General features: G+C 38.8%; 1 protein-coding gene across 2 annotated transcripts; it reads right to left on the bottom strand.

Annotated features, from left to right (window-relative positions):
- Positions 1 to 2,950: 2,950 nt before the first annotated feature.
- On the bottom strand, positions 2,951 to 26,633 carry LOC131242700 (glutathione S-transferase 2-like). 2 transcript variants are annotated; one of them, XM_058241523.1, is made up of 10 exons: positions 26,381 to 26,633; positions 26,148 to 26,235; positions 24,831 to 24,887; positions 23,054 to 23,139; positions 22,811 to 22,882; positions 19,384 to 19,437; positions 19,209 to 19,284; positions 9,544 to 9,605; positions 8,054 to 8,113; positions 2,951 to 3,348 (listed from the first exon to the last, which is right to left on the bottom strand). In XM_058241523.1, exons 1-10 carry the CDS (start codon positions 26,396 to 26,398, stop codon positions 3,247 to 3,249), a joined length of 675 nt encoding a protein of 224 aa, XP_058097506.1. In that variant the 5' UTR covers positions 26,399 to 26,633; the 3' UTR covers positions 2,951 to 3,246. The 2 variants fall into 2 exon arrangements, with proteins under 2 accessions (XP_058097506.1, XP_058097507.1); XM_058241524.1 differs by lacking the exon at positions 8,054 to 8,113.
- Positions 26,634 to 26,941: the final 308 nt, after the last annotated feature.

Below are 26,941 nucleotides of genomic sequence, written 5' to 3'. Positions count from 1 at the left end.
CCATGAGCCCAAAAATGAGGTAGATCCAAATCTCATGTGGACCACACCATAGGAAACAGTGATGATTAAACGCTTGCAGGACACTTGGTATAAAAATCATGCTGATCCGCATAGAGAGCTGGACACAACGTCAATATCAATGGACATATGATGATAGAGCTTAGGAGCTGTTTGGTAGCAAGAAAAGTTTGGAGTCTTGATTGCCTTGTCTAAGCTATTGAATCAGTAAGAGGAAGTTTGAAATGGGTTAAAAGATATCCTCACTGGAATTCCAAGTATAGTCTACCTTATCCTTGGTTGAAAGTGGGTCCGCCCTCATGCTTCAGTGGTAGAATCACAGGAGTTTCAACACAAGGTCATAGGTTCGAGTACCCGTTGTGGTAAAATTCCATTGTAACGTGAGTGTGATTTTAAAAAGAAAAAAAAAGAAAAAAAAAAAAGAAAAAAGAAGAGCAACCCTAGATAACATTGTCTATTATTCATAATTTCACATATTTTCCCTAGTGTTTTGAAGGACTTCAACAAAAAGGTTTGTTCTTGCTTCATCTTATCCTAGCTAGACAAGACAGGGATGGGCCCGACCTAGACATGCTATCTGGGTGTGAATCTTAGTACTACTAAACGGGCCCATAAGGTGCTGGTGTGGCCCATCCAATGAATTGACCAACCTTACAACAAATGACCATCACGGTGTTTATATAAACCTTTTATATAGAGGCATATTCTAAGGGGGCGTTCAAATTGTAAGTTGCTTAAAATAAGTTACTCATGTCTTAGGTAACTTATTTTGATTTCTACTTATAAAATTGAAGTGATTAAATAATTTTAAATAAATAAATAAATAAACTACTTATAATTATTCATAAACAGAACTTACTTATCTCGAATAAATTACTCATTTACTGCTATAAGGAAACAAAAGTAAGTTATTTGGTGGTATCCAAACGAGCCCTATGAAACTACGGGGGCAAAAGAAAAAGCTTGCATCATAGCTCTCCAAAGTCCAAACACGGTACCACTACGCATAGAAAGTCAAAAAACATATGAAGTAAAGGACAGAACATCACATCATGACCTTTTCTTATATCTTTTACTGACTACCACGAACGTGACGTTCGGCATGCAAGGCACGTGAGGAGAGAGGAAGAGAGAAATTTCGAGAGAGAAAAACAGCTCTAGAGTCTAGGAGAGAGAAAATCGACTTTTTGTCAGTAAAATATAAGCTTTTATGGGTGAAATCTAAGTCATCCAACGACCCCTAACAACATTTTAAGTTACTAAAATACCTTGAACTTCTAATGTCTTACCCTGCCCTTAAAATAGTTCAAATTATCCACTCAGAAACACTAATTGTGGGGGTAAAAATTTCCAAGACCTCTTAGATTTTAGGAAAAATTACAGCAGACGACCCAATATTACTGGGGAACATGGAAAAATTAAGTAAAATTATATAAAAAGTAGGTTTCTTTTTATGGTGCTAGCTTTTACTGTAGCTCACCGCCACTTTAAAACTGGCAAAACCCTTCAACTGTTACTATAGGCACTTTTACCATAGTTCACCGCCACTTTAAAACTGGCAAAACCCTTCAACTGTTACTATAGGCTCTAGACCATCGACATCGCTGACGTAATTGTGGAAGTACCTAACAACTACACCAATAAAATAATATTTACCATCTAATTTTGCATTAGGATTTGGACCACTCAACATTTTATTTCTAATATTCATTTGAAACCCATCAATTGGATGGTCAGGATTGCTATTTTATGGCCTGTTTGTTCAAAATGGTGAAGAATTCGAATGCATGTATTGTGATTTAGAAATCATGATTACCTTTTTCCTGGAAATCATCCCTTTCCATTATTATGAAAATACTATAATAAACTCGTGTGCATTTTGGGAACTAAAAAATGTGGCTACTTATCAATATAATGTCTGAAATTCACTCGCACAAATTCAATAAATGGCTTAAATTTCACCTGCAATTTCTCTCCCTCCCTAATCTCTTGCAGATTTCTCTCCCTTGCTCTCTCCATGGGCATTGCATGTGCCATACCTCTCCTAATGTCTTCCCATTTGTCTCTCTTTCGTGCATGCGGCATACCCTTAGTAATGAATACCTACAATAGCTGACCCGTGTGTGCATGTGCCATACCCCTAGTAATGGATACGTACAATAGCTGGTCCCGGTTAGTTGGGAGAAGGGTTTCATGATAGTGATGGTGATGATGAATGGATGCCTACAACATGCAATTCTAGAAGGTTTTTCCTCTATTTTTTGGTTTTCCATACCAACATCCAGGCCCCATCGAATCAATGTTCTATGTGCCCCACTTCTACAGACTGCAAGCATCAGGCCACTTGTACAGAATGCAAGCATCACGCCAGCATAAGCTGAGACCAATGATGCCTCATGCCTAAACTAGATCACATAGCTTGCAACTCAAGCCAGCCCAAGCAGCAAAGGAGCTCACTTTCGAGCAGCAATTACTAGCAATTTCACATCTGAAAAATGGATATCAAAATAAAGTTCTTTGTTTTTTTCTCTCTCTCTACAAGGCCATGTTTGGAATCCATGGATTTCATGCTAACAAATGGAAAAGGGTTTTGCTTTGGTATAATGATTTGTGTTGTTTGGATAGCAATGAAAAAGATGAATTCCACCCAGCAATCATTACCCCTTTCTACAAAGCTCAGCTTCTTGCAGCTATGAGAGTGACTCGAGAACTTGAATTTCAATATGTATTTGTCTAGAGAAGTCTTTGTGACAAGTTGCGTGCAACAGTCAACATGGAAGCTATTGGAAAATGTGTTCTACTAGTTGCAATAGTTGCCTAAGCAATGAATAAGCAATTGAATGCTTGGGTGTGTGTACTGAGATGGGGGGACATGGGTGTGTACTAACTAAGCGAACATTTTGAAATGAGATTTCCACTTGCTACCTAAACAAGAACTCAAAATTGAAATCAATATTTCAATGGTTCTCATAAAAATCATCATTACATAATTATTGTTTTTTTTGTTTCCTTTCGTTTACCTTAGATTCCACAGAGGGTAAAGGGATCATCCAACTAATCCAAAGACGACTACCCCCAGCTACCCTGAAAAGCCCCTAAAGGGCAATCCAAGAAATCACTGGTCATCATTTGGACTAATGCTGTGTGGACGGATATCCTTTTCATTATTAAACACCATCTGGACTAATACAAACTAACACTGTAGATCATTATACATGAAAGGGGAGCTTATGGTTTCACGGCATCTGGCTGCACGTCCGGAATAGCTGCGCAGAATGCCGGTAGCTTCTCATAAGCTTCATGAAGCTTGCTTAGAAGAGGGAACTCGGACTGCACATATGCAAAAGGACAGATTACTGTGGGAGAATGTCATGTGTGGATGAAGTAAGCAATGAAGCAAGCACAAACCATAAGAGTCACTTTTGCCAACATGGAGTGCAGATGCAATACAATTATCAAAAGAAACACAAACCATACAATTTAGTTAATTGCAAATGCAAGTCCTTCATTGGAGTTGCCACTAGAATCTGGTTGAATAAACTGTTGGAGTCGATTTATTTAGACATCATATCGATAGAAACTTATGGTATTGTAGGGAATTTAAGAAATTCAGCAGGGTCTTATAACGGAGTAGAAAAGTGGCACATGCAATGCATTGTTGACAGAGGGGGTGATTTGCAAATCACGGAAATGAGGATCATGCTCTTTTGCCTTTTGAAATTAGAAAAACTTTGATACTCTAGCAGAGTATGATGGTTGACATGCAGGCACCAAGATATTGTAAACATAGCAAGGGCCCTGATTTAGATTCTCTTACACAAAAAAATTATATTTACTGTAGTTCTTAACTAGCTAATTAGTGGATATTTAGTAGGACAGTCAAAATGAAAACAGCCAATGGTCCAAATTCAACAAACAAATGTTTGCTAATTGTGGTTAGGAACATTTAATCAATCCAAAATTTGAAAGAATGCCTATCTAAATTCGGTCCCACATTTGGCGTAGTTAATGAATACCATGTATACAATTTCAAAGAGCTCGAGCATTAACTATCACACTCGGCCAGAGTCTCAAGTAACTCCTCATATTACAAGAGTGAAAAACATGGACTAGTTGAGGATCAGCCAATGGATTCCATTGCTAGTATTGTCCAAATGCCTTAGTGGTGAGTAGGTGAATATCTACCTCTATGTACGTATTTGTGTCTGTAAAAAGCAATCATTATGAAATAGTTGCCAAAGACTGGAAGTGGAGAATTACGAGTCCAATGTCAATAAATCATTGTATATAGCAATGTTTTCAGTATCGACAATATCGGCTGATATTTCCCATGATATATCTTGTATCCCACTTGTGCGATACAAAACACATAGGTAGTGCCGATATATCCCTTCTGCTCAATCCGATGAGATTTTTGATTTTTTATCTTCTTCTTCTCTCTCTCTCTCTCTCTCTCTCTCTCTCTCTCTCTCTGCTATAAATCATGTTAAATTGGTGTCAAATTATTACAAATCCATGATTCTTCATGTTTTGTATGAAAAATCATGGATTTGGAGCTTTGATTTTGAAATTTGGGGAAGATGGGCCGAGTCGTGGAAATTGAGAAAATTTGAAATTACCCAATTTCTCGCAAATCGGTTATAATGTGTCCAAACACAATCAAACATGTATGCAACCTGATCTAATAATTCTCCTTTTGCTTTTGAATGTATTGCTTGTGTTTCCATATATGTCTTCTTACATTGATAAATTATATGAATAGACTTTGAATATACTTGCATCAATTCAGTCAGACATTGCATAAGATTAGGACTCAATATAAAGGAAACCTATTATGTGCACTTATTTTTTGTAATGTTTTGATTTGTAAGTGTGTACTCAAGGCAAACACACTCATGTGTTTGAACATTAAGGTCATGGGTTCAAGTACCCATGCGGTGTGTGTGTGTGTAATCAAAAAGGTGTATTCAAGGCATTCCATGGTCGTTACCTTTATGATATGGCGGCCATCATGGCCCCCCTAACAGCCATTACAGTCTCATTTTTATCTTTAAAAAAATCCCGAAAAACCCATATTGGCCCCGTAATTGATCTTTGCAGGGGTGTTACAGCCTTTACGGGTGGCGAAATGGGCCATTATGGGGGTTGTAACGGCCGCTATGGGTTTTTTTTTTTTTCCCCCCCGTAACGACTGTCTGTAATGCTTAATGATTGCTACCAATACCTTTACGTAACAGCCTCTACGGCCGCATAATGGCCATTACGGCACACCATGTGTGTATTGATGTCTTTTTTAAGAATCCCTGAAGTTTCGAAAAATTAAATCAATTTCTCAATATTTTCCCTTGTTTTTCAACAACAACGATACATTAGATGATACAACTGATATATCCTATGCGATAATCCATATGTACCCGTATCCCAAGGGTGCGATACATTAAGTGATAATGATATGGAAAACATTGGCCTATAGTGAATAAAATCTCTTTTATTTCTCTCTTTGGTATGCTTCTTCCTTTTCTCCTTCTAGCATTGTTGTCATTGCTACAACATGTGGGTATTGCTGCTCTGGCTTTCAATTGAGGGAAAGTTCACAATCAATCCTAAAAGAGATGAGATACTTAAGTACTCTGGTGGAGTATGATGGTTGATAACTACATATCTAAATGTTCTACATGTGTGGCACTCATATACGGCTATTCAAACCAACCAAATGGTGGGGTACATTGTGGATGAAGCATGTCTCTAAAATCACACCAATGAAGCAATCCTAACCATCTAAATGATGGTTATAACATGGGTGGTTAAAACTAAAATAGTGAATGATTTGTATTCCAATCATTGTTTGAAGAATCCCCGATATCATTGATATATCTCCGATATAATCCACATCTCTAGCTCGACAATACCAATAACATTGGTAGCGATACCAATAACACTTGTAAAATAAAAAATTCTAGGTATCGACGATGTATCGCTAAATATTGCCGATGTATCAATATCACCAATGTATCACCAATACTTTTTACTAAATTCTGAGTGTCGCTTGTATTGCCAATGTATTACCAATAGTTTTGACTATGTCAGTTCCGGGTATCACCTGTATCAATAGTGTGTATCAACAATATTTCAATAATATCACCCAAAAATTGGTTATTAAAAAAATTCCATTTCAATTTTTTTTTAATAGGTGCATGGTTGTATTTAGAGTTCAATTTGATGACAATTGCATTGATAATATCACAAATATATTATCGACTTATTGCAACATGGGCGATATCGAGACAACAATCTTTCATTTCCTTTCCAATTGTCAACGATTTCTCGGCGAAATATCGTGTGTTGTCGATATTCTGAAATATCAAAGGATATTTGGATGGTTGGATGGATAGATGGGATGGATGGAATGGTTGGACTGATTTCTTACGACAATACATGCTTTTAGGCCCCCATTAAATGTAAACTTATTATGTATGCATTTTTTTTGCAATTTTTTAATTCACAAATATGCAAATATGTGTATTTTAGTATCTCCTGAAGTTTCACTAAAAAAATTCACCGTTTTCCCCATGTTTCCCCGCATTTCTGGTTATCGACAAAATCAATAGTTTCCATATTCTCGGCCAACAAAACTTGTAGCGATACCAGTACTTCTACTACTATCTGCACGACGTATTTTTTTGGTTATGCTCTGTTTATAATCAGGTCAGTGATTTGGATAGTTTGTATTGGCATGCAACTATGCCTTATAGGGTGGATGAATTCCCACCATTTTTAATTAGTGGTTCAGTAAAAAAGGAGAGAAACTTTGGTACTCTGGCAGAGTGTGATGGATGGTACTCACAACTTCAAATTACTTAGAATTGCACAAGTGGGATCCAAGTAGTCAAATTAAACCATCCAGATTATATTACTCAAGAGTAGGTGTATCATGGACCCAAAAATCAAGCTTATTCGATCATCTGTATATCAGATTTGTGGACATTTATGGGATGGTTAAAAAAGGAAAATATCCAACTGTCCTATTCCACACACTAAGTGTCCAGGAATCTGAGGTTACGATTATCCAACCAATCTGATCTAGGTATTGTGACTTGGAGACGGTGGGCTGCACAATTTGGTTGGTTTTATTTGACTTGATATATGGCATGCGTAGTGTCTGAGTGCCTGCATGTGAAGCGTCATGTATAGTAGCCTGAGTATCAGATAACTCCTCTGAGAAAGAAGAGCAAACGGGTTTCATTGCTGCACGCTAATGGACATGACCAATTAATACGCAGGTGTAGAACTTGTATATGACACAGGCACTTAGAAATTTTATATGCAGCCTATGCTAAATCAAAATAAACTGTTCAAAATGCAGGTCCCATTGAAGATAGGTCATTGTGTTGAAATTAGATGTATATAAGCATTCTAACATCTGATTAATTGAAATTTGTTAGTTAAATTTAAGCCATGCACTTTTTCTCTTTTCAACAGTTCACTTAAATGTCCACCAATCAGCCAATTGAAAATTTGAATCCTTCTAAATTTATTTTGTGATCCATCTAAAGAGGGGCCCAATATTTGGGCAAGTTTAATTTAAGTTTTTTGTATGCCATGCGTATGATTTTTTGTGCATGTATCAACTCTGATACATTGAAGTAGTACTGAAGTGTTTCCCAAAAAAGGCCAAGGTACTCTGATCTTTTAATCAGAGGTATTTTAAATGGGCCATCATGACGAGGTTCCTCTTCTCAATGATATGAATTAGTTCCCAATTTTACAAAACATGACTTGCCTGAGTAATGTTTTGTAGGTCAACCAGTCGAGTCCGAGTCCTGAGCTTGCCAACCTTGGTGTGAATATCTTACTTACCAATGCATATTAGTGTTTTGAGTTTTTTATAGACCTGATCTGATTGGTTGATGGGTGTTTTTCAGTAAGCTATGGAGAGTGGAGACACTGAGCTGCTAACCATGGGTAAAACCCAAGGTATCGTAAATGAGAGGTGTGCCATGGATGACAGGACTTGCACTAAAAACAGAAGGGTTACCTTATCGAGCTTGAACCTGGTAAATCCTGTATGAATCTGGGGGGCCAAAAACAAATCCGCCTGCGAGTAATAATGACACACATTAGGTTCTGTCGGATGCTGAAGCTCAATTATTATTATGAAAGTGCAGAAAAAAATCATAAGATTATACGGAAGAGATGGCAGCTTATTCTAGGTAATAAACCTTACATGCCATCGATCTTTCCTTTTTTCCTTTTGGTAATAGCATTCCATTGCTTTATTAACCAAGTGTTTGACTATCAAAGGTCTAGAAAGAATTAAAGTAGAACCCATATGTTTTTTTTAACAAAAACACAGAAAAGTGAGAATGTTTAGGAACAATCTATATATGCATCATACGCATCCACGCTCTGGTAACTCTGCTTGGAACGGATGGATGAGCCAGTCCAAAGTCCAGGTAAAGGAAAAGGGTTGGTGGGTGGCAGGCAGGCCGGCGGCCAGTCATATAACATTTTGGCCAAACAGTCATGAGAATTCAATGTTTTGATTATGATTTGTGAAACGTGATTCATAAAGCCAAACCCAAATGGCTGGGAAAAACTATGATGAAGATGATGATATAGAGAACAATCCCAAAGAAAAGGTAGAACAATACTTAGAGCTGCAACTTTGGGCTATGATTACTAGGTATATGATGCACAACGTAAAGCCTACCAGATAAATTGGCTGATCTACAGACGCAATCGATATGCATCAGAGGTAATGTTATTTCAAGCATTCATAGTAAACGTTTTTGGCCAATCTATGAAAAGAAAAGGTTTTGGACTACGACCCAAATGGCTAAATGTCTAACAAATGTGTTTTGAACATGGTTCTAAATATCATCTAACACGACTCAGTTTTGCCCTAGTATCAGTTTCGGTTGAAAATGAAACACGACTGGAACGGAACAAGTAGGGGGGCATCATATTGGTCTCAGTCTCTAGGTGAGTCGCACTCCGAAACAACTATTTAAATTGATGGTTCTGCAATTAAAATTGATGATCTTATTAAAGAATAAAATAAAGAGAAGGAATCACTATCGAAAGGAAAATGTTCAACAACTAAGAAACCAAAATGCACTTCAGGTGTTTTGAAATATACAAATTGAGGGAGCAAAGCCCCCAAACAAACCACAGCATAGACTACAAGCAAAGCACTTGTCAGTGCATTGGGCATCTAAGGAGGCAGATGATGTTCGTTCTAAAGTGCTTCACCATACAAGTACAATAAGAAGGGCCAGAACAAAATCTTCTCATTTATTCCTAACAAACCTTGAGAAAGATGTTTGAACATTATGCAGTTTTATGTTTTTAACCGTAACGATTCATCAAAAGCTGTGTTAAAGATAATGGCAACAGTAGACCTAATATAGATAAATACACAAGTCAATCATACAAAGCTACAGTCCAATTTCATCAAAGAATGATTTCTTTCATCTACATGGTATAGTCATTAAATGCAAACAGGCAAAGCATGGAGAAACAAACCAGGAACACCTCATCCCCCGTCGCATATTTTCCGGAAAAATCTTTTAACAGCTTCTCGAGAGCTGAAACACAGGGAAACATTATTAGCTCGGAACCAAGAAAAAATGCAAGTCCCCATTCTTGAAATATCCAAAACTTCAGAGAAATAACAATGATAGCAAACTTATAGAAGAAATTGTCATGAACTAGAAATTATTGGAATAATCAACGATATCAAATAGGTATCTTTTGTTGACTGTATGTAACTTCATTGTTGTCGTCTTCGTCGTCGTCATCATCTATGCATTATCCCAATTAATTGGGGTAGCTACATGAATCCTATTATGCCATTCTACTCTATCAGGGTTAGACCTTCAATTAGACCATAGGTCATCGAGTCTTTTCTTACTACCTCCATCCACGTCCTTTTGGGCCTTCCCCTTCCCCTTTTAGAGCCTTCAACTTGTACTAAATCACCCCTCCTAACCAGCGCAGTTCTTGGTCTCCATCACACATGACCAAACCATCTAAAGTCTACTTTCCCTCATTTTATTACCTATTGGTGCTACTCCTTAGTTACCTTGCTTGCATTTGTTTTTAACTATGTCCTTCCTCGTCCTACCACTCATCCATCTCAACATCCTCATTTCAGCTACACTCATCCTATGAACATGTTCTTTAACTGCCCAACATTCTGTCGCATAAAGCATGAATCCTGCACCATTCCCAACATTCCTCGTCTTGCCACCACATATAACTTCATCCTTATAGATTACATGGGTCCAATTCATGGTAAATGGGCCACCATCCCTTCGTAAGCATTAATTTTTTCATGAAGATTGTTGAAGGGATTCCCTTGCATGAGAAGCATACACATACCTATGTAGTATAGAGAAACACGAGAGCCTAAGGGACTGTTCGGTAGACACCTAAAAATGAGTTCATTTCATTTTAGGGCCTATTTGATTTTTCCAATAACACGGTAAATGCCTGCAAATGGGCTATTATTACTTGTCAACGTTGTTTGATTGAAGAAGGATTAGCTGTCTTGAAAATCGGGTAAATCTCACGTAAATTCCATGTGTTTCTACACACGCAAAAACTATGGGGCCCACCATGATGAATATGCCATATCTATACCGTCCAACCGTTCCATAAGCTCATTTGAGGATATGATTCCAAAAATGAGGCAAATCCAAAGCTCAAGTTAACCACACCAGATGAAACAATTGTCTTAACAGAACTTAACCATTGATAGCTAAAACCTTCCTAGGGCACACACTGATGTTTTTTGTGGGATGAGTTGTAATTACAAATGTAAATAATGATGGCCACTTTCTTTTTGGGAAGGACTAAAAATAATCATGATAAACCACTTTCCTTTTGGGAAGAACTAAAAATAATTTTTGGAAAGGACTAAAAATAATCAGATAACCAACCTCCTCCTCCTCCTCCTCCTCCTCCTTCTCCTTCTTCTTCTCTCCCCTCTTTCTTCTTCTTCTTCTTTTTTTTTTTTCTTTTCTTTGAGGTGGAGATCTAAGATCATTGGAGAGGTGAGCTACACAATTCTCTCATACCCATTGTATGGTTGGTTGGGTAATCGTGGTTCATGAAGGCGTGTGATGCCCTCTTTCACCTAAATCCATTGTAATGGATAAAAGTAGGGGCATCAGACGTTTGTGTTAGATTTATGGTCAGATTTCAAGAAGTTTAGTACGTGTTGAATGTGGGTGTGACGAGTGCTGAAGAAGCAATGTGCATGTCAAGGTGTTGAAGCAAGAAGCGGCGTCAAACCATTGTGTCCATTGGTATACATCGGACTCTAATATACGTGTTGAGTTCAAGTCAAACACTCTTCCCTTGATTATTTATTTCATTCCCCTAAATATAAGGATACAAAGAATAAAGCAAGTATTCTATCTTCATCCAAGTCGGTGAACTTCCAAATTAAATCAACCAAAATCAATAGATCAAATTGCTTGCAATGGGCTACATCAGTGGAGGTATTTCTCATAGGCAAAAGAAGCTGAAAATTTTGACTTCCCCCAAACCTGAAGAAGGTTCGTTGGAATATGAAGATTGGGTGGTTGAGGATGCTTGGGATAGAGCTTTACTTTGGAATAGTATGGAGCCTCAGTGTTATCTTTTTTCAAAAGCACAAAGGAAGTATGGGAAAATCTTAGGGAAATATATTTGGATGAAAAAACTTAACGCGATTCTATGAGTTGTTTCAAAACGTGTTTATTGTCAACAAGGAGACGAGTGTTGATGAGTATTATTCATCCTTGAGAGGCATGTGGGAAGAATTAAATGTATACCAGCCCTTGACCACTGATTATGATACAATGAGACAACAAAGAGAGGAATTCCATGTTGTCAAGTTCCTCTCTGGATTTCGTCCCGAGTTTGAGCCAGTCCGAACCTAGATTCTTGAAGGTAGTGAGATCCCCTCTATTACCGAGACATTTGCTCGTGTTCAACATGCAGTTAGTGTACAAAGCTCATCTCCTTCAAATTGTTCAACCTTTGCTTCAACGTCTAGAAAAGGTGATGGAGGAAGTTGAGATCATGGATGTGGAGGCTGGTTTGATATCAGAGATTCAAGGGGAGGAAGCAATAACTAGAAAGGTCGTAGAATAGATTTCAGTAGTAGTTGTGGTCTTGGTAACCATTAGTGCACTCATTATGGCTTAGCCAACACACAATTGATAAATGTTAGGATTTTGTGGGTAAACTTGCTTGGGCGAGTCAAGTTCACTCTTCTGAAGGTGGCATCGAAAGTTATGCACCCAAGCCTATTCCCTCTATTTCTAAGCCGGGTACCTCAGGTGAGATAGTTACTTTATCCAAGGAGGAATATACCAGACTTCTGAAGGATCTTTCCACTCTCACATCATCCTCTTCAATAGCTTTTGCTCAGTCAAGTACAATGTCTTGTGTCAAGTGATAGTACCCTTTAGGTCATTGATTCAGGTGCTTCTAATCACATGATTGATAAACAAAATGCATAGTCTCAATTGGTCAAATCGTCATCTATTTCTTTTGTTACATTAGTAGAAGGCACATCAACCCATGTGTTTGGGTTGGGTTATGCCCGTCACTTTCACTAATGTTAGTTCTTTACATTCATAAATTTTTTTAAGTTTATCATCAATGAGTAAATTGACCAAGTCTCTAAATTGTTTTGTCATGTTCTATCCCTCACGGGGATGATGATTGATGGAGGGTGTGAAGAAAATTGATTGTACTAGATCATGGACTAACTCGAGCTGCTATATGAGTGAAAGTCCCTCCACATCAATAGCATTCTAGGCTTGATCATCTGTCTTTAAGTAGTTCAAAAATTTTAGTTCCATCATTGTCACATGTGTCTAAGTTACAATGTGAGGTTTGTGAGTTGAGCAAACACCATTGTGTCATTTCTTCCTCGTGTTTACAAAAGAAGTGATAAACCTTTTTTTTTTTAGTACATTTGGATATTTGGGGCCAAATTTATTTTACTAGTTTATCAGCTTCCAAGTACTTCATATATTTGTGGATGATTATTCCAAAATGACTTGGATATATTTGTTGAAAGATAGATTATAAGTGTTTTCTTGTTTTAAAGAGTTTCGTATGGAAGTTTGGACAATGTGATTCTAAAGTGTGTGTTCTACATTCTAATAATGCTAGAGTATCTTTCTTCTCATAGCATCATCCATCAAACATCATGTGCACGCACACCACAGCAAAATGTGGTAGCCGAATGTAAGAACCGTCACTTGCTTGAAATTACTAGGGCATTGGTATTCAATATATAGGTTCTAAAGTGTGTGTTCTACATTCTGATAATGCTAGAGTATCTTTCTTCTCATAGCATCAACCATCAAACATCATGTGCACGCACACCACAGCAAAATGTGGTAGCCGAATGTAAGAACCGTCACTTGCTTGAAATTGCTAGGGCATTGGTATTCAATATATAGGTTCCTAAAATATTTTGGAGTGATGCAACTGCATGCTAATTAATACATAGGATGCCTTCATCTGTCTTAGATGGAAAATACCCCCTTTCTGTTTTGTGTCTCACATCCATACCTCTTCTGTCCCACCAAAAGTATTTGGTTGTGTGTTTGTGCATCAGCTTGATTATGCTCATGACAAGTTTGAAACCAGGATGATCAAGTGTATCTTTCTTAGGTATTCTCATATTCAAAGAAGATAAAAGTGTTACAATCCTATTTTCCGCAGAAGATATGCGTCAAATAATGTCACATTCTTTGAACAATTTTTGTATTTTTCTGAGGGAGTAAAGTTTTTACAACTTGAATAGAATTCCACTATTACTCTACCTGTTGTACCAGATGTTTCTATTGGTGTTGGAGAGATACTTGTGCAACATATAGATAAAACTCTACAGGTTTACTCCAAACATTCCAAGCATAGAGAGGAGGTGCATTCAAGCATGCCTTCTACCAATCCTCAATCTGTCGGCAGATCATTACCCTTCAAAGTCCCTCTCTACATCACCTGATGAAGGTAATTTACCTATTGCTCTTTGTAAGGGAACATGCTCTTGTACTCAACATCTTATTTCTAACATTGTTTCATTTCCTGGCTTATCTCCTTCATTCCATCAGTTTTCCATGTCCTCATCGTCTGTCTCCATCCCTTGTTCTGAATCGTGATGGGTGGGAATGAGCTAAGGAAGAAAAAATAGTTGCACTTCATCAAAATCGAACTTGGATATTAGCTAATCTTCTTACTGGAAAGCTTGTTGGGGGATCCAGATGGATGTATACAGTGAAGCATAGTCTTGATGGTTCAGTTGATCGATTGAAAGCTTGGCACGTTGCAAAGGGATGTTCTCGGACTTTGTGTTGACTGCTTAAAAACTTTCTCCCCAGTTCCGAATATCAATTCGATACATTTGATTGTGTCTATTGCTGCAAATTTGGACTGACCTTTGTATCAACTTATAAAAAATGCATTTCTTCATGGTGATTTGGTTGAAGAAATATATATGGAGCAACCACCCGGATTTGTTGCTCAGGGGGAGTCAGACAAGGTATGCCGCCTTAAAAAATCAATCTATGGTTTGAAGTAGTTTCCAAGAGCTTAGTTCAACAAGTTTGGTAAAGTGGTACTTGAATTTAGTAAGTAGCATCGCCAGATGGATCATTTTGTGGTTGTAAGGAAGAGTGAAGTACAAGAATTGAAAAGCCGAAGAATTTCTTGAGGAAACACGTCTATACAAAGCACTTTGGTTGTCTTTAGTACTTCTTAGGCATTGAAGTAGCAAGGTCCAAGTTGGGAATTAATCTGTCACAATGAAAATGTGTAATGGATTTATTGGAGGAGATGGATCTTCTAGGAGCTAGGCCCACTAAAAGTCCTATGGATACAAATTAGAAGTTGAGTGTAGATCAAAGAGAGTTGTTTGATGATCCAGCAAGATATCACCGTTTGGTGGAAAATTAATCTATTTAACCATTACTCAACCTAATATTACATATCCAGTTGGTGTGTGTGTGTGTGTGTGTGCGTTTGTGCAAGTTCCATGAGTTGCACATATGGATGTCGTGTTTTGTATCCTAAAGTATTTGGAGGGAGATCTTCATTTATGGGATGGATACGGAATACACACCACTCTTTCCTAGGGATCTTCATTTACGGGATGGATAAGGTAAGGACCTTTTTTTTAACACGCACTCACACCCCCACACACACCTATGCTGCCATGCACTCACACCACTGTGGAATTTCACCACAATGGGAGCTCGAACCCATGACCTCGTGTTTAAACATTTGTGAGTCTACCCCTGAGGCATGAGCAAGGACCCTCTCAAAATTTGCCTAGCTGTCCTCCAATTAATGGAAATAGGCACATCCAGGACATCCATCCCTTTCTTTCCCTCCAACATGTCATTTCCAATCCCCGAGAAAAGAGCTATACATAAGGATCACCCAAACCAGTATAGCTTGCTCATTAGTTGGGCTTCACCATTGGAATTGATGGGGAGCCAAACGTAAGACTCATTTTATGGTTGTGGCCCACCTAATGGGCAGATTGGCCCAATTGTTTCCATAGAAAACATTTATAGTGCAGCCCACCTTTTGAACAGCCTGGATGATCCACTAAAAAAAAAAATGATATGTTGGCAGGAAACAAATTGTTGTACAAAAAGTTCGCATAGGAGATTTTGCATGTCAACATTTCTCAACTAGGAAATGTTGGGACAAATTGACCCTATTTGTCTCCTTTGTGCCCCCAAAATCAGGCTGATTGGCCACACCACAGGGAGTGGTTGGGATGGGATGCGAACCATTAAAAGCTTTTCCAGATTGTATTTGGAGCCTGCTGTGTTTTGCATATTACATCTAATCCATTCAAAGAATGCATCCATTCAGTATGAATAATGAAGCAAAACACCAGGCCATTCGAAAACTCAGGTGGGCCACCAAGATTAGGTTGGGGCATCAAGAAGCCAATAAGACAGGCATCAATGAAGGACGGATAAGATGTCACTAAAACATCAGGATGAGCCCCACTCATGGGTTTGGTCTGGCCTAAAAAATGTTCCTTTTGCCTCTGGTGCAGCTCATTATACAGTGTGTAGATGAACGGATGAATGTTATCAGCACTATATATAGATGAGTTTATAACAATGGAAATAAAATTCCCGGCGACTAGCATTCAATTGTAAAAATTGAAGGTTAAGATCCTCTCTAAAGCTTGATTATGGACCAATAGCTCATTGGTCCTAGCAAGAATATGGACTGCTCAAATTATACCACTCAGCATGTGGGCCCAAGAGGTAGCAAAAGCAGCTGTCATTGGCAAACGAAAGCCCAAGCCAAAGAAAGAGATAAAAGGTAAAGCAAATAAAGCGAGGAAACAAACGAAAAAGCACCATAGAAAAAGAAGAAGAAAGAAAGCAGGATATGCGGATTTCTTGCCTAAGGCTTTGTCAGTGAGTTCCTGCACTCGGAAATTAGGTGGAGCCAACATGATCTTTGTGATAAATCCACCCCCTTCGTCCATTTTGCCAACTTATTTAAGGACATGCGCACCAATAATTAGGCATATCCAAAACTCAAGTGGGCCACACGAGGGGAAACAGTGGGGATTGAATGAACACCATTGAAACACTGGCATGGCCACCTAAGTTTTGTATCAGGCTAACTTTTTAGTGTTTTTAGTTCAACCCAGTGGGAATGACATTATAAAGGTTTAGATGGCATATAAACATCAACGTGGACACATGAAGGTTTCAATGGTAGGCATTCCTTTTCCCTGTCGTGTGGCCTTCTTGAGTTTTGGATCCGCCTCATTTTTTGTCAAATGTCCTTAAATGAGCTGGAAAAATGGATGGATGAGGTGGATTTATTATAAACATCATGCTGGGCCCCACCTAACTTCCCAGCCTTTCACCAGCAATCCATCTCTTGGATCTGCTTCATTTTTTGATTCATGCCTCAAACGTCACGGTAACCTATCTAAGAGGAGTGGTCATCTGGGTATAGAAGGATATTCAAAATGCAGATTAGGTTGGCTCTTCATTTGATAGGTGGTTACTACTAGCTAGTGCAATTTTGTAGGGGGCAGTCTTGATGCCTGGAGAAGTAAAAAATAGACTGTGGTGGCTCGTTCAAGTGTTGAAGCGGAATATGGGGCTATGGCTCGTGTAACACGTGAACTCATGTGACTAAAGACATTAATGGGTGAGCTTAGATTTGTGGTGGAAATCTGTATGCCATTTGTCAGGTTGCAGGATCAACTAGCAGATAATGTTCATTAAAGCTCTTAGTCATCCTCTCTTGGATTGTGCCACAAGCAACCTGGCATTTGTGATATATCATAGATATACTCCAGCTTGAGGGGGAGTGATGAAGACATCACTTCACGTACACCTTTGCGTATGTATCAGATGAGGAGGCGGGCCGCACCGATTTCCCTATGGCTAGGCGATTACCTGCGATCGTGCTGAAGACCCCATGTGCATGTGCAAGCATCTAGAAGACCCCACATTGGGAAGATGCAGATGGGCTGCTTTATAAAGTGATCCAAACCGCTGGATTGGAAGGATGTAATGACCAGGTCGTTGGATCACATGATCGAGCCATTGATCGTGAATCGTCCACACTAATTTTTCTTAGATTTTATCAGCTTATAGGATTTAGTTTTGTTTATGTTATGTTTGGACACCATTATGAGTGTTTCTAGTTGATTTTAGTTAGACTAGGGCTATTTTTGTTAAAATTCACAAAACATGGTGTTTATTGTAATTTTTGAACTTTCTTGGAGTTATAAAAGAGGGTGGACGTGTGACCCTCTCCCTCATTGGATTTTGTAATTTTTAAAAAAAAAAAAAAAACTATTGCTTTCTTCTTCTTTTATCTTCATGAGATTTGAAGATACTTCCATGTGATTTGGAAGGGAGATTGGTGTGAGATTAATCTTTATCAACGGAGGTGCGATGTCTCCATCTATCCCCACATCATCATCTCTTTTTCCCTCCATCAAAGTACTTTCTTCAATTCTTCGATTCCCTCATCATAAGCCTTCATCTTCTCCTAAACTCATCTTTCCCTTATCTATTTACCACCCAAACCCTAGCCAACCTAAACCCATCCATCCAACGCCACATGTGTGACCATACAGCCACATGTTTGAATCCTTCGGGTTGGTTGTACGGCCACATCTTGCCCTTTTGGTTTTCCATCATCCTTCTATCAAAACCTCTTTCTTCCATTCCCAAAACCTTAACTTTAAACCTAAAATCCCTAACTGACCTACTTTCCCAAATTACCCAAACCCTAAATTTTACCCTAAGTTGTATTAGGTCTTCTACTTTGAAATAGACAATACCCTATGCTAATTGGATATCCCTATATCCATTAGATCCTAATTTCCTTTTATTTAATGATCTTGTGTGACGATATTGGTACCTTAAGCTAGGATTATGCATGATGTTTTTTAGGTTTTCATGGTATTCGTGATGATAATAGCAATGTTTATATTTTTTTGTTAATTATCTTAATTTTGCTACTTGATCTCACATGTTATTTGGTTCATGCATCGGTCCTACATCAGAGAGTGTTACAAACCATCACGCAACCCATTTCTATGCATTTAGCTCTCTTTATTTATCCTATTTACATAAGTTTAGAATTAGGACATGTTGGGTATTCTTGCTATTCTTACTAATGGCATTATTGCAAATATTGAAAAATCTCTTTAAATCAAATATGAGAAAGTGGGGGACATCCAAACCCTCTCTCTTCTTCCTTTCATTCTTTTTTTCCTCTCTCACTTCTTTTCTTCCTTCTCATCCAAACGTACAAAGGAAAATGATGACATGTAAAACCACACTAAAGAAACTATACCCCTATCCATAAAGTACAAACCTACTATGGACAATGAAAGCAAGGTCACCAACAAAGAGTTGGTAAATGGATAAATATCCTAACACACCACGCAAACTGCACAAGAAAAATAGGCTTTTGCATTTCTGGAATGATGCAATGGACCATCTATTCAGAAGTGAAATTTCTAGAAATGCAGCAAAAACAATGGTTTTAGCATTATACAGAAACAAAAATGATAAACAGTAAACCTAATAGATCCATATACTCAACAAAGTTGGGAAGAGTTTGTCATGTTCCTAGAGGTGACTAAACATCAAGCTGTAGCAGAAGCTTGCCTGCAAAGCCTTTTCCTATATGATATTGAGCCCATACAAGCTTCTCATTGGTATTAATTTTTTCTTCAATGTAGTTCTGCATAACAGATTTTCAAAGAACAAACATCAAGCAATCAGCAAAGACAATGGAACTTATAGGAGTAATCCAAATAAATTAATAAACAAATAAACTTACCAGGACAGCAAGATTCTGAAAAGGCTGAATGTTGGCACAGACAATATTTGCAGCCTAGAGAAAGAGACCAATTATAAAAACTTGCATCGGAATTTCAAGACATGGACTTGAAATTTTTTTCAGGATGATAAAGCAAAAAAGAGACTACCTAGTGAACTAAAGGCCACAAGCAGATTTCTACTAAAAGAAGACGGTAAGAAAAATGCAATCCCTACAAATGCATCTGTGTGTATAATGGACAAGATAACCAGAAGATCCCAACTGAAGAAAAGCCGATAAAATGAGGAACGATCAGATCCAGGCGACTTCTCAAAACAGCCATCATACCCATATCAGATTGCATCATCTCCTTCCTTCCAATCATTGGGCATTACTCTTATCTGAGCTGACCTGTGGCAAGCTGCAATGACGGAAGGAATTCCAGCACTTCAAAGGATTAGGAAGTGAACTCATACAGTAGCCGCAGAGTCAAGTTCTCATAGCAAGCTTCACTCTCCTGATCTGACTGCACCATTCAGCTCTACTGCCGGTTTTCTACTCATCAGGCATTCTCATCCTAACTGCAACTGTCATCTGAATGCTGCAACTTTGCAGGGCACCGCCAAAGATACCTTTTTGGCAAGCCACAATGCCGGAACAAGTTCCGACCCCTAAAAGGAATGGGACATGAACTTCAGTTCCTTGTTACTTGGATGAATGTCATGCGTAGTCACAGCTTGCTAAATATGCAAGATTCAGCATCCTTTTTCTTTCCTTCTTTCTTTTGAGAATTAAACAAAACCTTATCAATAGTAGGGTGGGAGAAGATACTTCATGTAACAGGGAATGAATTCCCAATAAAAAGCAAGGTTGGTGCACAGCCGCACACCCTCCCAGGCCAATGCTCCGACCATCTCATTTGCACTGTTACTGCACGGGTAAATGGAATGTTTATCTGGGAAGCATTCTTACGAATTTCTGACAAGATTGAGCCAACTTCAACCTCGGATCACTTTTCAGACACCCAAGAAATGACAGCAAGGTTTAAAACATTGTCTGAAACCACTACATATCGCCCAACACATACTGGCATGGAATACAGACGATACGGTACACCCAATTCACACTCAACAAGCATGTATCAGGCTGACTCAGCCGAATTGGACCACCTCAACCCAATATACAGGCATAGAACCCAGTGGTTTAAAGTTGAGGGCAGCTGTGTGGGGCCCACCCATGGTGTTATCTGAGATACATTCCATTCATCAGGTGTGCCCACCTATTATTGGCCCTTAGACTACATTTTTACACTAACCGAACCCAGGTGAACCACAACAGTGGAAACAATATGGGAGAATGCCCACCATAGAATAATATCCAACTGTGTTTTGGGCCCACCTTTGTGTCTATCTACCCTCCAACCCGTTCATAAGGTGCAGTCTGTGAAGATTAAGGGATGTCCAAAATATCAGGCTGATCCAAGAGTTGGGTGGGTCACACCACTTGAATTTAGACGTTTAGGGCTGAGTTTTACAATGTTTCCTTTGGTGTCTCCCACTAGAGTTTTGGATCACCTGGATTTTCAGGGTTTCATATTTGTACGGGCCACGCACATGGCACACGGTTCAAATTGTACACGTACATCAATGTGGGTCCACAAACGGCTCGATGTGGTGGCATGTGAATGAGCTGCTGTTTATGACACCTTCGCATCTCTGCAACTTCCGAGTTTGTAATTTTAACAATGGGCTGTGAATGTGAAATTTGCAGGAGAATTATTTCGTACTGTGACAGAGTATGACGTTTAATGCAGGGAAAAAAGGTTGTCCGCATGGCATACATTAACTTAAACTAAAGCAACCGAATTTTGGAACTCACTGTTGCTCAGTCACAATCCCGAAATCAGATTACTCAAACAATCCTAGCTTCTTATTTATGGATAACTGTTTGTTTTAATAGGATGTTAGACCACAGTGGTGACTCGTCCTTCTCAAATGTGACATGTGCATACACCATCTGAGCCATCTAAATCATAGGACATGCTGGGATGGAGCATATCACTAAGATTACAATGATCAAGAAATCCTAACCATCTGGTTTAGACAGAATACAGAACAGACGGCCATATCGTGTGATACGCATAGATTTCGATGGTGACTGATACAGTATACCAAAATTGACCTTGGATGACAATCCTCAAATCTCCTTCGACAACCCCCTCTCAGGGAAGCTCTACTCCAGAGATAAGCATAGAGCTCACAGGCTGCCACCTCCCACCAACCCTAAACATTTGATCAAGGGTTGTCACAGCCCCTTGAAACTTTCCAAGAAAATTCTCAGTCCATCTCTAGGAGCAGGAGCCTCTGCTTTTGCACCCAAAAGTGGCAATCAACAACATGCCTTGATTTTGATGAAATCTTAACAAGTTGTCAATCCCAACACCATTCATACGGTCCTCCTAGTGGTTTTTTCACATCCCTGGTCAGTTCAGTAACTATGATGTTGAAAATGACTTCAGATGTGTCCCGCTTCAGAAAGAAGTCCATATATACCAAACCCAAGGATACAAAGGCCCTGCTAATACAAATTATGTCCATAGAATATCAGAACTTGTCGATAGTCTCAAACAAGCACCTCAAGCATCCATTCCAAAATTCAGTCTGCTCACTTCTTGAGGCCTGTTCTGTATAGAGCAAGCTAATCTTTCAATATTTGTCAAAAGAACTCTATGTTTGCAACTACTAAACATCTATTGTATGTTTGTGACATTATCCTTATGGAAGTGGTTGTCATATGCTTGATGATTAAGTTGAGAGACTTGCTAGAGATGTATTCATGTTAAGGTTGTAGGGCCACTGCAATATTTTCTTTTCAGGTTGAAGATTGATCACATTGCAGAGTTTCCGCCTCTCTCAAACCAAGCAAGCCATGCAGTTTTATACTAAGCTCAATCAAAGGCTTGATAGGAAAGGCATTAGAATGCCAGTTAAGGTTGGCTTGAGGCTTCTTTGTAATGAAGTCACTCTGTTGGTTACCTACACCTTCGGTCAAGAAGCCTCGAGCCAACCTTCTGGAAATGTGGAATGGCAATTGGAGTTGAGAGAATAAATATTTGGAATTTTGAATTCTGATGTTTGGGAAACCGATGCATATGATGGAGAATAGTCAGCAAAAGTCATGTGAAGCTGATGGAAGAAGGTGGATCCATGATCCATCTGGAAAGTTCTCATTGAAAGCCTTTTCTAAAGCATCAGTTTCGCACGAGCCCAAAAGTATCACATGCTCAAGAGTTTGCTAGAAGTGGGTTGGTCATTGTCATGGTCATCGTAGCCTTGTCACAGCTATTTGGGGCCAGGTTTCTGATTGATTGGCAAAAGTTCAAAAACTGGAAGGGGGTTGGGCAGCAACAGAAAAGCATAACGAAAATATATTAGCATTGCAGTTTTACCTGAAAATTAATGGCCTTTTTGTGAAGATCTTTAGGCAACAGTGGATTCTGAGGGTACTTCTCCTCCAAATACTGTCCCATTAAAATCAAACTCTGAAGCATTAGAGGAAGTATGCACATCTTATGTGGCGGAAACTACTCCCACCAATTCTATTGTCGAATAAGAGTGAAAGAAGTTCACAACATTACAGAAAAGAACATAAAAGAAGAAGAAGAAGAAAATGGAGACCAGAATTCACTGACCAGGATGATGGCTAAAGAGTCGGCAATTACTATGTCCTCATCGACCAGCACCGGAACATAATTAAGAGCGTTGAGCTTTGAAAACTCTACAGTTCAATAACAGAAAATTTCTAAGATCCCAATCCTATTATAGATTTATATGATAGGAACTAAGAAGGACCCAGTGTCGTAGTTAGTGATCCAAAGCCCTTAGTGTCTCGCGGTCAAGAAAAGAAAAACAATCCATACAAAAGAAAAGATGGAAGCAAAAACATGGGTTTGTGCTTGTATATAAACTAGCCTCACATGGTGTATTAATATCAATGTTTTAAACAGCGAATAGCATGTAGCATAGCGTTCACCCCTTTGAAGCGTGAGGCATAAGCTACATAGGCTGTAGCGTAAACTACATGTTACTTCTAGATTTTTAATCAAGGTTGTGCTTGGTTGTACCAATTTCATGATATTTTGCACCAAATCAGACCGATTAATAATGAAATTTAACAAATTTTCATGATATTTGGCACAAACAAACGCAGTTTAAAGTAATAGGAAAGGGGGCAATGATTAAGTATAAAAGTAAAGAAAGAGCAACAAAACTGATTTAATACTGTTAATTATATTATTTTACTTTTATTTATATATATATATATATATATATATATATATATATATACATACACTAATTTTTTATTGAAAATAGAAAAATGTAACGAATTATTAAAAACATTAATTGATTTAAATATTGTAGGGAAAACAACTTGTAATGTGAGCTATATAGCATATAGTGTAAGCAAATTATCACGTAGCGTAGGCTACACACAACTTAAGCTATTTTCATGAGCTACGTAACGTTAAAGCTATGCTATGCTACATAGCATAAACTACACACTGCATAGCGTAGCTATTTAAAACACAGTAGTATTCATCCCACTCATATTTGCTTGCATGTAAGCATGAGCACGAACCTGTAACGGAACTAACAGGGTCCACCAACGATTGTGTTGTTTAACTAGTATGTACGGACCATACAATATGTGCCATGTAGAAGGCCCGACAGGCATATGAGCTCATAAATGAATACATGACACGCATATTCATGCATAAGTTCAGAGGAACCGATATTCAAGTATGTGCATAACATAAATAAACACTAACAGAAACATACTTCTATAGGCAAGTCAGCCATGATCAAATCCATTGCATTTTCATCCTTGACAAAAATAAAAATAAATATAAAAATTTTATAAAAAAAAAATGATGCCATTTTCACCACATTGAAGCATCATTTGGTATTGTAACCAAACAGACATGCATACATGCTTGTATGCCATGCCACTTATAGCATAGCACTATAGCTAGGCATGTCACGCGAATGCCATGACCCATTATTAGTACAGATGAAACTATAATACCAACTTCAAAGTGTCTGAGTAACATACTATGTATTAATATACAACCAAATGTATTCATACATGTCAAGAAGGCAACTTCCAATAAACCCAGCACCAAAAATAAAGATTTGTTGTAGCATGCAAAGCCTCAGCCTGTGTGTTTATGTGTGCATGCACATTTATACATGTATGCTGCATGACAATGTCAGCCAGATGTGACATGCATACATCATGAGTATGTCCATTGTATTGGAAAGTGAAGTGTCCCCTACACAACTATAATACCCATTTTGAATTGTCGGAATAACATAACTTGAACTATATGCATCCAAGTAAAAAAAAAAAAAAAAAAAACTTGTGCGTACTCATAAGAAGTAAATGCATGCAGGCTATGGTCTCCTTACCTGGACTGAACTGCTCTCCTTTCAACAGGTTCACTGCCTTGTACTCATAATCCAACCCTTTCACATCCCCAAAACACAGTTTTCCGCAATCAGTTCCAACAATAACCATACAACCCATGACAAGTTATATAATCCTCCGCCCATGTGTATGCATAGTGTCCTTGGGCCCTGAGTTCCTACAAATCAAACCCGCAATTAGGTGATCCGGACTGATGGTCTTTTAACGTTAGGCCCCACCATGGATGGACCCAGTCCAAAAACTTCTCTTATAAGACCATCCTGACCCTTTTCATCAGTGGCCTGGAAATAGACATTTAAGAAGTAGAAAATAGTCCAAATTCAGTGGCAAAAAAGAGCCAAAAGATGGGACAGGTAGGATCTTCCAATCTGGGAGATTTTTCAGGCATGGCCCACCAACAGAACACCATCAGATCAACAGTTTGGATCACTGAACTACAGGATCCGCTCATAGGAAGATTCTATTCATGTCCTCAGGGGAAGGATCATATGATACCTCATGAGTGTTTTAGGATTTATGTAAGGTACAGTATTTTCAAAGGAGGAATTATTTGATCAGCGATTCGGGGCTTTCAACAGTATTCTTGGGTTTTTCAGTTCTGGCAAGTGGGGTCCACGATCAACAATCCAGACCATTGATCTGTCTCATCACACCTAGGATGTACCAGACCTCAAAAAAAATCCCAGAACAGAGGACCCAAGCTACCAATTTGTAGGATATATGTAGAACGATTAGGATTATTCTTCCCACGAAATCGACCATCAATTTGTAGGATATATGTAGAACGATTAGGATTATTCTTCCCACGAAATCTTCGGGGGCATTGTCCATCGACTGTGGAGGACCCACGGACTAATCTGCACCGTCGAAACATGGGGCCCACTTGTCAGAAATGAAAACTGTGTTGTTGGGATTGTTCGACCATGGGCCCCATTTTTCAGTGAAACGTCGACAGTCCACTGAATTTCTCTTTTCAACCGTCTATTTGTAGGCCATAAACAGTTAAGCTTGGGATTGTTCTATCGACATCATTTAAAGTGGCGTGGTCCATCCATGGCCAGGCCCAGCAAACCAACAGTCTGGATCACTGAGCCATGGACCCCACATGTCAGAAATGAAAACCCGAATACAAGGCTCAAAGCCTCAGGTCGCGGATAATATGTAAACATATAATTCCTCTTTTAAAAGCTGGAAGTAGGCGAAAAAAAAAAAAGGTAAATCGCAAGAATCACGATTCTGATTTTCGCGATTTTCAGAAGCGAAGGGGGAATTAAAAGAAGAAAAGAAAAACTAAAAACCTTTCAAATTCAAAGCAATCCGTACTCGCCACGCGCACGAGCTCCGGAAGTATGAATAAAGCTGCAGCTTCGAGCCACTGGAATTCGCCTGAAATTTCAAAAAAATAAAAACATGTAGAAATTGAGAGAGAGAGAGAGAGAGAGAGAGAGAGTCCTTGGAGATTGAGAAAAGGAAGGAGTGGTTGAAGATGATCAGCGTTTGGAAGATCGAAAAGAGGAGGAGAGAAGTATACTCTGGAAACGGATGCCATTAGGATTTCGGAATGCGGCTGAAGCGATTTCCCGTTTATTACTTCGAGAGCCAGTGCATGTATAAACACTGCCGAGTGGCTTGTTTGGTAGCACGCGGGACGAAGTGAATGCGTAGTCTGATGGCCCACCAAAGTACGGAACAGCGGTGTGCTGGGGGAGGGTAGGTAGAGCCGGAAGACTGAAGAGGAGAATTCAGGGAGTGGATTAGGTGGGACGCGGATTTCCTTCGAAAGCCTTTGGCAGGAAGTTCCTGCGCTGGGAACTCAGGTGGGGCCCACTGTGGTGTATGTGAGAAATCCTTCCCGTCCATCCCTTTTATGAGTTTATTTTATGACGGGAGGCCAAAAATGAACCGTATCCAGTGCTAATCCTTCCCGTCTATCCCTTTTATGAGTTTATTTTAGGACATGAGGCCAAAAATGAACTATATCCAATGCTCAAGTGAACCAAAAACGTGATAATTGAATGTCCACTGTTGAAATATTCATAGGTCACATATGCTTTGAATCATGCTAATATTTGTATTTTCAGTTGGTCCCAAC

This window comes from Magnolia sinica, chromosome 4 (assembly GCF_029962835.1).
Source record: "Magnolia sinica isolate HGM2019 chromosome 4, MsV1, whole genome shotgun sequence".
Taxonomy (NCBI): domain Eukaryota; kingdom Viridiplantae; phylum Streptophyta; class Magnoliopsida; order Magnoliales; family Magnoliaceae; genus Magnolia; species Magnolia sinica.
Note: the sequence above shows the minus strand (reverse complement) of the source record. Positions and strands in the feature narration are given on the sequence as shown.

What these genes read in the sequence shown, in the direction of transcription:
- LOC131242700 (XM_058241523.1), bottom strand. An exon ending in TATAGGAAAAGGCTTTGCAG is followed by an intron (nt 9,606 to 19,208) that starts GCAAGCTTCTGC and finishes CCTGTGTTTCAG; the next exon opens with CTCTCGAGAAGCTGTTAAAA. An exon ending in CGGGGGATGAGGTGTTCCTG is followed by an intron (nt 8,114 to 9,543) that starts GTTTGTTTCTCC and finishes TATTACTCGCAG; the next exon opens with GCGGATTTGTTTTTGGCCCC.